At 41.5% G+C, this 14,275-nt stretch overlaps 1 protein-coding gene across 8 annotated transcripts in view; it reads left to right on the forward strand.

The window, feature by feature from the left end:
- The window catches only part of kcc (solute carrier family 12 member kcc), a 275,661-nt gene that overhangs the window by 199,817 nt on the left and 61,569 nt on the right, over window positions 1-14,275 (forward strand). For all 8 annotated transcript variants that reach the window (XM_022812856.2, XM_022812851.2, XM_022812852.2 and 5 more), the window contains one exon: window positions 11,857-11,910. In XM_022812856.2, the coding sequence (XP_022668591.1) occupies window positions 11,857-11,910 (54 nt within the window). The remainder of the gene's footprint in view (window positions 1-11,856; window positions 11,911-14,275) is intronic.

Genomic DNA, 14,275 nt, shown 5'->3' on the forward strand with positions numbered 1-14,275 from the left:
CCTATAACGATTAGGACGAGGATAGCATAAATAGGTTAGTGAGGAATGCATCTGGTCAGGCGAGGATCTATGCCATCTACACGCTTTTTTTCTGTGAATCCTTATATTGAATTATATGGTTTCAGTAGCTCGGTGAAGCTCGTAAAAGGCTAGGGTACGTTTGGCTTTATGGAGGACAGGACTTACCATAATAAATATACGATGACAAACTGATCGACCACATATATGTGTATGCCATTGAAACATCATGGTTGCATAAGTTTTAGAATTTCAGTCTGTCTCATGCCCAGTATTACGTCAGCCTGTCTACTTCAGCGGCCGATGGAATGAAATAGAGTACATGGAGCCAGAAAGTCCCAACTGGTAAAGTATATTATATGCCGCAAAGATTGAAAAGTGCCGATTTGAGATGTTCTTGTAAGACTCGTGACATGGCAACGTCTTGCGTGAACGAGGCGACTCAGCTTTTCTGTTTACGGATATTTAAAGCTCACGTAGCCTCCAAAACATTATTACGTTTGCCGACATAGGCCATGACAGGAACCCGGACGAAACCGTAAGAAGCTACGGATGAAAGGCTTGTTTTCTGTAACAGCCCCTTTCTTGAGTAGCACTTTTCCTCTATCAAACTCCATCCGTTTGAAGCTGTAACAATGGTCTGCTTATTTTTTTTTCGTGTGGCCATGAATCCGGTATGCAACAAGAAGATATAGACGCAGAGGTGCTGTGAAAGGAAAACGACGATGTAGAGGCTGCGCTAGACGAGATTTAGCTGTTGATGAGACTCCCATGTAGGCCACCATGGATACTACGACGCGTACAGCCCTGTAGAAGTGGTTGGCAGCAATTTTTCTGCAGCTCAGAGAAAACATCTGCTTGGGCCTGTTTTGCCTATTCTCACTTTCTATAGGAGCGCTACCGTCCACAACCCTGCGCTTCACATATGCGAAAAGTTGAACACACGCATTTCTAATAAAGCGTCTAATAAACGACCGACCACAATACACGTATTACCCACTCAGAACTGATGTAGCTAAAGAAAGAAGAGAAAAGGGTAGAATAGATGGTAAAAGGTGAAGTAAAAGAAGGGACCCAAAGAGGCGGAAGGGAGAAATGGGCACTGGGGCACCTGAGAAAGACGAATGGTACTTCTTCATCCCCATGGAGATGTAATGGTAACGAACGGTCCGGCATAAACGCAACGGTAACCACAGCAAAACCATCCGGATAATGCGGAACCCGGCCGTCGGAGGTTAGGCGGTTTAAAACGATGACGACGCAGGTAGCACCCTTCGATGCGGGAGGAAGGGGCGGTGACTCGCTCCTTCTACCAGTTTATGCATGTGTATGTAAGTTACTTGACTGTCGCTACAGTGTGAAGTCAATCGGGCTGCGGGTAACGTAACTCGTTTATACTCATTGTACTGTACATGGTGTACATAGCTTTCAACATAGTGAAGTGGAAAAACGCCGTGCCCTTAAACTGCAGAGGTCTCACTGTCCGTGTTCAACGACGTAACACTTAGGGTTTTTCCGAGTGAGATTACCCTAAGTTCGTTAATTTAAATCGTTGACCTTATCTCGGCGACGTATATCTTTGTAACACTATTACCGTCGCTTCTTTCTTTGACTGTTGTGAAGTGAATGATAAATCGACGCTAAAAATTTTTAATATAAAAAAATTGCGTTCTACGTTTGGGTCTTATATCATCAAATAAATGTATAATGTATTAGATATATGGAACAGTTCATGCTCATTATGATAGTAGATGTGTGAAAAAAACGTGATGCAGCATGGTCGCTTGCGCGGCTCTCGTACCTTATATGGTAGGCAAACGTCCCATTCTAAGGATCGATAGGTCACCTTTTAACGATACACACAATGAGTATATTCGAGTACGATAAAGAAGCGTAGTCAGCTTTCAGTAAAGTGAGTCTGACTATTCGTAAAATTCTCCACAAATTGCAAGTCCGTGTAGTGACTAAAAATATGGCTCACAAAAACATACCGCTAACATGTTGCAGTATGTAGGATAATAGGCACCGTGACTTAATAACTAATCTCTCTCTAAATCTATTAAATCTGTGACGTAAGTTAAAATTAAAATTAATAAGTGAATCTGAGACCTATGTATGCCCACGGGGTATAAGTTACGTTTGAATGAGAGAAAATTAATAAAGCGGTTTCATTCAAGGATAGATTTTTGTTTGTATCTGTCCTTTTAAGAGAAATTGATACTGAACCACTTTTATGCCAGCGCAATTCCATCATGATTTTAACTCTGCATCGATCGCTGCTGGCAGGCCTGAAACCAAACCCCGAAAGCAACGAAGGTCAACAAGGGCCTCTAGATAATTTTCTATTACAGATCGAGGTAATAGATGAAGCTTGAGAATAGGGGGGCTGGACTATTCAAGAGGGTTGCAAAGCTGCTAACAACAATACCCGTTGCTAGCAGGCTTAAAAACCTGCTGCCGGCGTTCTATAGCGGCAGACCTTTGAGCCTAATATTTTTTCTCGCATTTTCACCCGTTTAACAAAATTCAGGTACCTCCTTATTTTTACCGGTCACATGCCTCCACTCTAAACTGTTCCGTATGCTTTTGTGGCCGAAAGGTACAAATACTTTAGCAAACGATAAACGAAGGTTATAAACTATTCAAAATGAGTGCACTTTGCAACTCGGTTACAACAACATCAGTTGGCTTTTTAAGGCTTCCAGCTCGTCTAGGTTATACGATCGCCTGCTTTTCCCTTAGCAAGATGGCGGCCGCCGCCGCCGCCGCCGCTACTGACGAGACATGTTGTCTGCTGCGCGGGCCGTTTTGCGAAGGGCCATGAGAGAGGGAGCAACCGTTTGCCGACAGTACGTCTCAACCGTTACGACCTCTTCTTTGCTGATCTCATTGTATATAGTCAAATACAGTACTAAGACATGAGTGAGAAGGAAGGGGGCGTTGGCTCTCTCAGCCTTTAATGCTTCGACTATAACAATTATAGTGGAATCGTTCTGGTCGAAAAAAGGGAACAATCGTGCTCAGTTAAAAGCAATAAAATACATAAATATTCGAACATACTAGCTAGTAATTTATTTTCGCATGTTGCTTAATGTGGCGCTCTCACACTATTGACGACAGAAGTCTCTTTCCCTCTGCTATGCTTCGCGCCGCCGTCACCATCGCTACTTTGTCCGCCTCTAACGGACGCCCGTCGCGGCCTGCTGGTGGTGCAGCGGAAGCGCAGCGCTTCGGGCGCCTGCTTGCTTACGGCCCTACACAAACAGGCACACCGTCTCATGAGTCCTTATCCATTAAGAACGATCTCGTTTTTCCCATATTACTTCTGTAACTTTGTTCCTTTCAGCGCTTTCAAATCGTCTATCCCTGGACCACTATGCTGATTTTGTTCGGGCTACCCGCACTCCGCGCAGAGCCCAGTATTGCTGTGCAATGAGTTGTAGGCTCGTTTAAGCGTCTTAAGAAAAGAGACTGTATGAATATGGCCCCTATAAAGTTATAGAAGAGTTTTTTTCATATTTTTACATATTGAGAGTAATAAAGCTATCTGGGCTCTCTTGTCAGAGAAATGAAGAGGTTTTATCGCAGCACGGCGACATTGCCAAAGCAATTACTTTAAAAACGAGATTCGGTGGAAGAAATAGCAAATAAAATAACAAATATACGAAGTAATTTTTAAACGCATGCAGATATGCGATATTATATATTAGTCAGAAAATCACATATCGACTGTGGACGAGTGCATACTAACTGAAAACGACATCAGCGCACGCCTTCACCACTTAGCAGATCCATGCCAAACAGATCATAGCATCCCAAACAATACGTCTAGTAAAATGTATGAACGTGTTGTTAAAAAATGTTCCCTGCCATTCATCCATACAACTTCGAAGCTCAAAATGTTGTTGACTTAATCTTCAATTACAATTGGCTCTTACGGGGCACCGCCTCTACGAAAACCGTCGCTTTATATATAAATTCTTATAGAAAAACATTATCCAATTGGTCCATGACCTACCACGCTGTGGTCATTACGCACACGCGTACGCACGTGCGTTGCCCCTTTCTATCAATTATGGCGTCGAATTTATCACTGCTCTACTTCTAGTGTTCATATTAGAGCTCAGTTATTACACCAGCCAACCTAAAGCCGGTAACTGCTCTCAGGAACACTTAAACTTTGGCTCTTTGGATGCGGGTGTGCACAGAAACACCTAAGCACATAATCATGTGGAAATGGCTCGGGTATGACTGCACAATATATTCATATATTATTAATTAAATGTATTAGAAGAATGGACTAGTACGAAGCATGGGGAAAGGGAAGTCGACGACTGAGGTATGAAATGAGGTAGGAAATTAACATAAAGATATGGTGTGGTGGGGGACAAAAATTCAGGGCGACACAGGACGTGCAGTGTACACAGAAGTAAGGATGAGAAAACATAAACAGAGGCCTGTCTCGCGTGTAAGCCTAGCTTTGTTTCGCACTTCTAATGAGATGATCAGGTAAAAAAAGGCAGGTCAAGAGCGAACAGTAGGGATAAACAAAACGGATGCAGTATAGAACTGGTAAAAGTTTGGATAGTTGCAGTGGTCTCAATTGTAGATGTGAATGAAAAAAGGTAATAATGCATTGTGGTAAAATTGCCAACAGCGAATAGGTCTTTTTTACGGCTAGCAGCAATGTAGAACAAAATTAGTCTACTGCGATGCGTAATCGCAGCACGACGAGGGACTAGTTAAGACTTTTATAACCAAGCGTCAAAAAGAAGGCCTGTTACCGTCTGGCAATCACGCAGAAGGGTTTGACGAATTTATGACCTGGCGATCGCCAGACAAAATGTAGCCTATAAAATTCCGTAGCACTTTGACTTGTGTAACTATGTGAATATGACATATATGGTTAAGTAAAACTTTCAACAACTTAATTAAGTAGATGGCCTTTGCCCACGTATGTAGATACAAAATTCTATTACACGGTGAGTAAATCATGGCGAGGGATAGCTAGACCAAAGGCGCATATCTACACGACAACACCGCACATTGCATACCAAGCTAATCTTGCTTTCTAGACATAAATGTTCAATTCTAAGAGAGTTGCAAACGTTTTTCATTTATGCCATGGCAAAAATCAAAACGAAGTACTCCAGAACATATTTTGTGATAACATGTTCTACCTCTTTGTCTGTTTGGTGACTCTTTTCAAGGTTTTTGAATATAAAGTCCATGATTATAAATGTCAAAAAAAAAAGAAGAAAACGTCAAAAATACTGATTAACGTACCGTACCACAGCTATCCAACTTTTTCAGAAGTTCTATATCATCTAACATTTGATGAAATTATATTTTTTGAGTGCAAATGTTTTCTGTTGGTTTAGCCTTAGATTCGTAGTCAAGTTATCGCGCGTAGCGGGTGCTCCGATGTGATGTTTCCGGTAACTGCGCAAGACTTGTTACTCCAGCAAACTTGTTTCTGCCGTGTATATTTCGTCTCTATACGTATGAAGTTTGTTACCTTTTATCTAAAAGAGAGCCAAGCAAAAGCCAACAAATCTATGTCTGGCAAGTCGATCCAGGTAAATGGAGGAGAACGACCGCATTTTCATCTACGTGATGAGATGGAGAACATCATAGATCAGCGACCGCGCTTTTTTCTCCCTGTTTTGTCTGTTACCCGATTCAAATAAAGAACCTTCAATTTATACAAAACCAGGATGTCCTGCTTTGCCTACAACTAGGCAGGTAGAGAAAAGACTCGATGCCATTATTTTTCTTCCCTTCTCTACATTCTACTTCTATTGTCCACAGTTACTCTACTCCTAATGTTTTTCTAGAAGTTGCTGTCCTCTAAACTTTTTATGTTCCAACGAGCAGGTGAAGTTTATCTGTTCACCGCCTGCTAAAAAGTTGTTTATCGAAAGAAGAAGCCGGGGCAAGCGAAAAGTACAACGCCAGCAGTAACTTCAATGACGCCTTGCAGAGCTCAATTTCCTAGCTATCGGAGGTACTCCAAAGGTTTCTCCTCCACGGCGCGACGCCTGTCGGCATGGGCATAAAGGCCTAGTGTTTGTGCTGCTGTTCCGCCTGCCGGGAATAGTCCCAACCATTTCTGCTGGTCCTTCCGTTTACAGAGCCAGCCGTTAGCCTCTCTAGCGTTCCCGACGCTGCCTAGCTAATTATATAACAGAGCCGATACGAGAAAAGTTGAGACGTTAGCAGGGGAAAGGGAAACTGACTGGCAAAAGATCAGGAAAACCAATAGGAACCCAAAGGCGGGAAGGTTTATCCCGTTGTTTGATGTGCTGGCCCATACTAGAGAAAGGTGGAAACGAGCAGCCGGCTTGTACAGCTTCCACTCGTTGAGTTCATTGAATCGCTTATACGTTTTAACAGCTGTTGTGCATTAGTCGCTATTAGAAATGACAAGAGACACAGGCCAGGCCAGTTGTGTGTCACTAGACAACAGGAGCGGTTCTGCTAACGAACAATGATTTTCTCAACAACTGCGCACAGACGAAGTTTTATTGAGGAAGTATATTAATAATACACAGTATACGAATGATCGCGCCATTTTGTGTATTTACCGTGTTAATAGGACAATGCGTGGAGCAGCTGTTGTCCCGCAGAATGTGGACAATGTCTAAGGCTGTTATAGGTATCAAACGAGGTACCAGATAAATAGGATGAACGAGTAAGCGACTTTAGGTCATAGGTTTACTTTACGCATATGTATAAGATGCTCTACATACGAAGTGCTTGAAGCGTCTACGTCTGCCTTAAAGAAGACGTGAAAAGGAAACGATAGAACTATTTTTCTAGCAATATTCACAACATGAAGAGTAGACACAGAACAATGGATGAACTGTTGTGTACATACCTATGTATACGCGATGGAGAACACAAGCTACAGGTTTAACAAAAAAGGCATAAAGGCTGGAACAAGCTCGAAACAGTTACGTTACATATATTAACAAAATGGAGTCACATCGGATATATATAGTATCATATACACTTACGAAGCGTCACAACATATCGCAAAAATATACCCAGTATGTATTTGTTGCTGTAGGCGATTGTGGAGAAATCACGAGTTTCGAACGTCTCAGAATAGAGCTTTGCTTTAATGTCACGTAATGAACGAACGACCCAAGATGAATACCGACCCTGTAAAAATTTCAACAGGCCTCACTTCTGCAAACTTACAGTTGAAAATATATTTAAGAATAAAGTTAGTTGGTTATGTCTTTGTAATGAATCAACTAGCTAGTTAAATAAAAATTTACGTAAGTAGTATGTTGATCTTCGCGTTGTGTCGTGAAGGGGCGATTCATGGCCATTTGATGAAGACTCACAAACAGATTGAACAGTTTGGTGTTTTCTTTGACAGGGGCGAGAATACGACGGGTACACCATGCCAACTAGCAACGAATTGTCTTAAGGGGATGACATGACTCTCAGCAACGTTCGAAATCAGTCGTTCTACTGCTGGAAAAAACGTATACTGGAACCAGAACAGGAAGGGGTGGGACTAAAAAAAATCGCAAACGAAAAAGGCTACTAGCTCCCACTGGGTGAAAAGAGATCGGATATACCAGGTGCCTTGGCAAGCCAGCCAATGTAGAGACAGAAGAAGCAGAAAACACCGGACTACGAGACAGGAACAAGTAAGGCATCACGACATGCAGGCAGTGGTAGGATGTAGCCAAGATCTTAAACTCTACTGCGGTCTCAGCGACTTATAGCTCTGTGCTTTTCATGCTTTTTTGACTTGGGGCTGCTGCTGGCCTTAATGAAGCTGCTACAACTTGACCTGGCAAAAGAGGCCGGAAAAAGGAAGCAAGAAAATATCTACGGGAAGAACTAGATAGAAGAAAACGCCAAATAGCAGGAGCAAAGCGAACAAAAAGATGGCTATGACAACAGGGGCCGCAAAAAAAGCGAATGGTCTCCAGAGCAAAAGACGCCAGGACGAGCGGGACCCACCAACGGGACACCCGCAGAGAAGAAAGGGATGGGGCTTGCCCTTTTGTGTCCCTCACCCAGAAACTGCCTCCGCACGGGAAAAAGGTCAGAGAAATGTGTAAGAGACTTGCGCTGGCTGTTGTTGTTATGGAAGAGCAGAGACTTAGGAAACCGTCCGAACAAAAAGGCCCAAAAGCCAGGTCATGCCCAGATCCCAGATCTCAAGCCAACTTGGTGTTGTTGTTGGTGCTCACTAATTAACTCTATGGTACGCCAGAAGAACGCGAGGTTGTAGAACGTGAAGCCTCAAAAGGCTAACAGGACAAGGAAAAAAAAGAAGGGAGTGAGATTAAGAAGTACTTTATGCTTTATGGAAGAAAAACATAAGGAAAGATTCTAAAGAAGTCCGTCCATTCTTTGTTGTTCTTCTCTGACTGGTATAGAGAACTGTTAGAGACGCCGCACAAAGAGCACCCGGAACTCAGCCAAAACTTCTACCATATCACTTAAATTTAACTATTGATCGTTCATTTATGTCAAGATAAACGTAACGAATTTTACGAACGAACTGTTATACTTTATTATTGGAAGCTAACGCTGTGAAGTCTGTGAAAAATGTACGTACGTATGATTCCCAATGTGCAGATGTGCGGTTCTGCTATTTGTGTCAACATTTTGCCGGAAGGATACGTTTTTTACTTGCGCTTCGAATTTACTGTTCAATCCACATCGATACTCAGCAGTAATACATATATATTATTGCTCCTTTATTGATCATATATTAACGAACTGTATCTCTCCGCAGGTAAAGTTGACCACGAATGGGTCATGGTGGGTCCGTTTACGTATCAATTCTTGAAATAACCTTGTTCCCCGTAGCTGAAGTATCAGCGGCCAATTGCTGGACATTAATCGGGATTCCCCGCTGTGTACTTACAAATTCGGTCTTACGTCTGATCGATATCTCTGGTACGCACGGGAGACTGACGCAAACCCTTCGTCAAGGCAGCTTTAGTGAGCTAGTCGACGAAATGATCACACACGGCGTACGATCACTCCGATCTGTCGATTCGCTTAAATGAAGATTTAGAAATGCCACCTGTCGCCTTAGTTATTAGAAATATATCGGAAGCAACTTAAATCTCTCAGCTTTGCCTTGAACCGTTCCCACGCTGCCGAGATTGCCTTAAATATTGCTTATCCTATCGCCGCTTCGAACCATGGCCTTGCCCATTCTGGCAGTAATCCGGATGCTAGTGTTCAAGGCTGTTCGAGGGCGCAGTCCTGGAATAAGAATCCACTTGCGAGGCGCTGTGTAGTTCACCCGCGGCCGTTTGGGTAGGAAGAATAGCGGCAGACCAGTCTCCATGGTGTCCGCGTGCAGGCGAACGAAAAGAGCTTCGAGTATCAGGCTTGTCCCCGGTGCGTCGTCATCGCCTACGTCCAGACGTCTTCTATGAGCCGTTCGATGCTCGAAGTTGCCATAGAACATTGTCGTCCGCCTGGCTTACCTTGTCATCTAGTATTTGATTCGTTGTTATCGCTGCTACTAACATGCTGCGAATAATGAAGCCACCGTTGATAAACTGCGATTTACTTCAGCTAGCCTCAAATAGTTTTTTTATATACAGATTTGGGCCGCATAAATTATAATACTATGAATGATATCTATGTTGACTGATGAGCTTTTTACACTTACTTTTGATCATTGAAATAGATACACCCTACGTAAAATATATATATAGGTACAAACTTCCTTAGCCACGCTCATGTGAGCCTTGTGCAGTGCTATCGCGCTGTGTTTGGTTACGATAGACGTTCTCGGACCGTTGGCCCCGGTGGCAATAAACAACAGAAATACAGATGTAATTGCCCAGTCCGTTTGCCGATGGCGATGATCTTGATAATGTCACCGTTTAACGTAGTGTTTCCGACGAAGTAGGCCTTTATCGGTCCTTTGCGCGCAAGCCTTTACCTCGAATGATTTCATCAAACGCCTTCTTTCACGCGGAATACAGCAGCACTAACTTCAGTATTAACAACAAAAACATTAATATAACTTGTTGCCATGTGTTGCTCGACCTAGAAGTATTTTAGCCATAGCAACAGTTACTCTGGAAAAAAACCAATTGAAAGACAACTTTGTAGCTAAGTATGTCGTAGGGAAGTCACTGAGTGGCATTATCGGATATATGAAAATGAAACACAATCAAGTATGACTCTGATTATGACATAGCTTAATTAGTTCATTAATTAACTTAATTGATACCTTATTGCAACTGTTCATTAATCGTTTACCTTTAGCAACTCACCAACGGAATCAAATGTACATTGAATATATATAATGACCATGATGTTGGCTCTGCAGAATGTCGTGGTCCTGGGAGCGAGTAAAGTTGTTTTTTTATCTTTAATTTTATGGTTTTATTTTACTATAAACCAATCATGCATTTATAATAAGTTATTTAAGTTTGTCTATAGGCTTAATAAATGAATAAGTACGCAGCCCTCATATTGCATACAAGTTCAATAATGAAAAGGACACATTTACACATTGGAATGAATGGTTTTGTTAGAAAAGTCATTGTGTCTATAGCTTGGCCTTAAGCTGCAATGCGTTTAGGTGGTTTGACCTCTGGGACGCGGGGTGATTATCTGACGTAAATGTCGAGTGTTATCTCAGCTTCCTTCAGAGAGTTCATTGTTTTCTTTGCGAGATATAGATACGGCTAAAGGGAACTGTTTAAAATTGCCCCAACCTCTACGATATCATTACTCAAATGTGAAGTGAATTTTTCTTCAAAACTAACTGTATTCAAATGCTATACTGATTTGTGTGGATATTCTAACTATAATTAAGTTGCCACTTGCATGAAGAAATAGGGCTAATTGAACGTGTAGCAACGATGTAGGCAGATATATGAGTCGTACGTATAAACTTCATGATTAAGGCCCATTACGATATTCGGTGTGAAACTATAGAAGATCTGAAAACCTTACAGTAGCAACTAAAGGCACAGATTATATGCACACATGAGATCGTTCGATAGCCTCTTCGATAAACGCCTGTGACAAATATGCGTTATCATGACATTGTTTGGACTAGGGCAGGTGAAAAGGATTTGGATCCGAAGTTAGCAAGAAAGATTCTTGTTGATCACGATCATGAAGGCCAATCTCCTGTTGGTTAACAAGATTAATGCTGCGTCAGTAGATGACCAGCAGACCGCTGACTTGGAAGGTTCCGGATGTCGACGTATTCGACTAGGTAGAAGCGCGGAAGGAGTTCCGCGGTCAGGCGACGATGAGGGAGGAAGGTTCTAGAGTACCCTTTGTGTTCAACGAGCATAATAACTTTTACTTGGCTCTTGGCTTGACCTGAAGCGGATTTATCCAATTGAGAGCCAATGGCGAGGTAAAGACAGTCAGCTTGCCGCGGACCTCCGCCTCGCATGAAATAGCAGTTCTATAGGCTCAACATATCGCCAAACAGCTGACACGACAGCAGAAAGCCGAACTTTTAAAATTCGTATGTGGACTGATTCAATCTTGATACTTTTTATTGTATCACATAATTTCTATTACGTTATCTTGCCGCAATCGCACTAACGTATAAAAGGCAGTATAACTGTTTGTAGTATGAACGTTGTGTAGATAGCTAAATTCGATCGTTTTAATAGAAAAAAAGTAGAAAAACATTATAACGGCGAATGTGTATATTATCCTAATCTTTCATAGTAGACGGAATTTACGGCGGCTTACGTTAACATCACGTCATTAGTGAAAAATGATGATATTTTTCTTATAAACGGGATACGGCACTATACATCCTTTGTTAACTTCTGATTTTCGCTGTCTGGCATTCTTTTACAGAATTATTTATGTCCGGAGTTTGGACTTTATGGCGACTTTCGAGCGGACTCACAAGTAAGTAACGAGGCTACGGTATTGCTCCTGTGCAAAGTTACTTGCATAACTTTGCACAGGAACGTTTTTTTATCACTACGCGAGAGGTAGCTCCTCTGCTTATCGTAACATACATCGTCTGTGTACAGCCACCTGGTCACTTGTTTTGGCGTAAATTATCAGCTTGCAAAATATGCTTTGTCCGCGAAGGAAAGAATCAATCGTTGACAAACCACATTTTAATATATAATACGTGCTCTTTCCTTTTCTCGACTAGCCCGTTATTTTCAGCTGACAGAAAGATACGATGATTCGTCATTAGAATGTCTCGCGTTATCATTAGTCTCAACTACCTCTGTTAGTTAACCGTATATTGTTATTATGAAATGATTAGGATTCACTTGTGATCTTCTAGACGTGGACTGTAGATCTTCTAATTACAAGCTAAGCGCGAAGAGTAAGGACAAGTTAATTGTAGTAAGTTCTATTTTTCGGAGCACCGGTAAGGTAATAGTTCGAGCAAATCCCGAATCGAAAACGTTGTTTTCGTTCGTGCACAGCATATAGTAGGATCGACCGAATTTTTGTTAGTTTTGATAAAATATAGGAGATGCAGGAACACCAAGAGTTCTACTTGAGTTCATTTTTACACCACATGCTGCCAGGGGAATAAGAAAAAAAGAGGGAATTCAATCTGAAGAACAAGCAAAAAAGCGGTATCGCATGGGTCGACAAATATCATTTGCCACCTAAATTTTTTCAGGTGGATAGTAGACTGTGGTTAACTACGATCTCTATACCTGACCGCATATGCCTACGCATCCTTCGGCTACAGCGCTTTGTTGGAATACGTACAAAAAATATAAACACCGTAGGGGATTGGTGCATTGCGTCAATACTAACCGTTTGCTGCTGGGAGATTTGTAAATACATCCTAAGAAACGCTGCACTATACAAACTTTCCCAAGTAACTGCTCTTCATATAACCTAATCGCATCTATTAAATCCTTGGGTTTTTAAAGCTGTTTTTAACCAGGCAGGATTTTCACATGTTACTTTAGTATTATTAACATTATCGAAGGGCAGGTATTTACGTTTTTTTTTCGTGACGTAATAATGATTATGGCTTGTGCTAAAGATAGACCGACCTTTCGAAGGTCTCGTCTTTGCCGTTTTATGCAATCGTCACGCGCGTCATCGAGTTCGTAAGGAGCATATAAAACCTTACGCTGAAAACTTCGTGTACATATATAGAAATGTATACTCATGTGGTCATTTCGGTGAGAGGAGAGAGAGAGAAAGAACGATCATACAATTGCTGTTGCTTATTTTGAAGTCGAAGAAATGAGGTCGAAAAAATCTCAAATGTAACAAAAAGTAGGCTAAAAATAGGAAAGCCATTATTGAAATTTGAAATGGCCTTATTTTGTCAAACGACAAGTGTTGAACTACGTATGCTGTAAAAGCATTGCTTATAATCTTTGGAGCCATTAGTGCAAGTAGCAACGTCTAGGGTATAGTTGTGTGGCGTACGTTTCACAATTTTAACCCTAACGCTTCAATCCTAATTGTTCAAGCTAGATAAGGGAGATCTCATATGTTATGGCGTTCGGTCTAGTAAGGGGCCAGACAATAGACGAAACATTCAAACGTTAGTGTTGGACTCTAGGGAGGAGACGGCTCAAAAGTGTTGACGTACTTGTTGCTATGGGTGTCTTTTATGAAGTTGTATTTTTGCTAGCCGACCTGAGACTTAATTCATTCAACGGAGCCGATTTGGGTCTAGTGTTTATGTTCCTCATAGACAACTTTACACTTCAGAATAGAGATCTTCGTCCGAGGTATCCGCTAACCAAAAAAAAGCACGCACATTTTTAGAGGATGTCAATATGAAATGCTTTATTTGCTTTTTAAAGGGAACTCGCAAAGAAACAGGGTAGAGCATTTTGCCGCGATCAGTTGCTGGACTGCCTTAAGTTAGTCCGATAATTCCAAAGTTCTATGTTGAAATAAGTAGGTCCAGCGGCGCTGAAACGTATCGAATCGACTGGCCTTATACTTTTCTTCAATTCGTTTAGAAGGACAGTTTCGAAAACATTCGGCAAATGATCAATAGTTACAATTCAATTATTCATTGTTATCTCACTGACAAATTTAATTAATTTTATACTTTATTTATATTTTACTGTGTTGCATGTCTAAGTTTTCACAAGTTACAACAAGCAATGTTTATAGCGTTTGCATAATGTGCACTGACTTTACGTCGCTATCCAGCAGAGTATCTCCTACGTGAAAATGTTTGCCACATGGTATTGCCTGTAAATTGTTTTAACTGCTTCAAAGATAAAATGTCATGTGTAATAGAACAGCTATTATTTAAAAAAGA

Source organism: Varroa destructor, unplaced genomic scaffold (genome assembly GCF_002443255.2).
Source record: "Varroa destructor unplaced genomic scaffold, Vdes_3.0 BEIS01000006.1, whole genome shotgun sequence".
Classification (NCBI taxonomy): Eukaryota; Metazoa; Arthropoda; class Arachnida; order Mesostigmata; family Varroidae; genus Varroa; species Varroa destructor.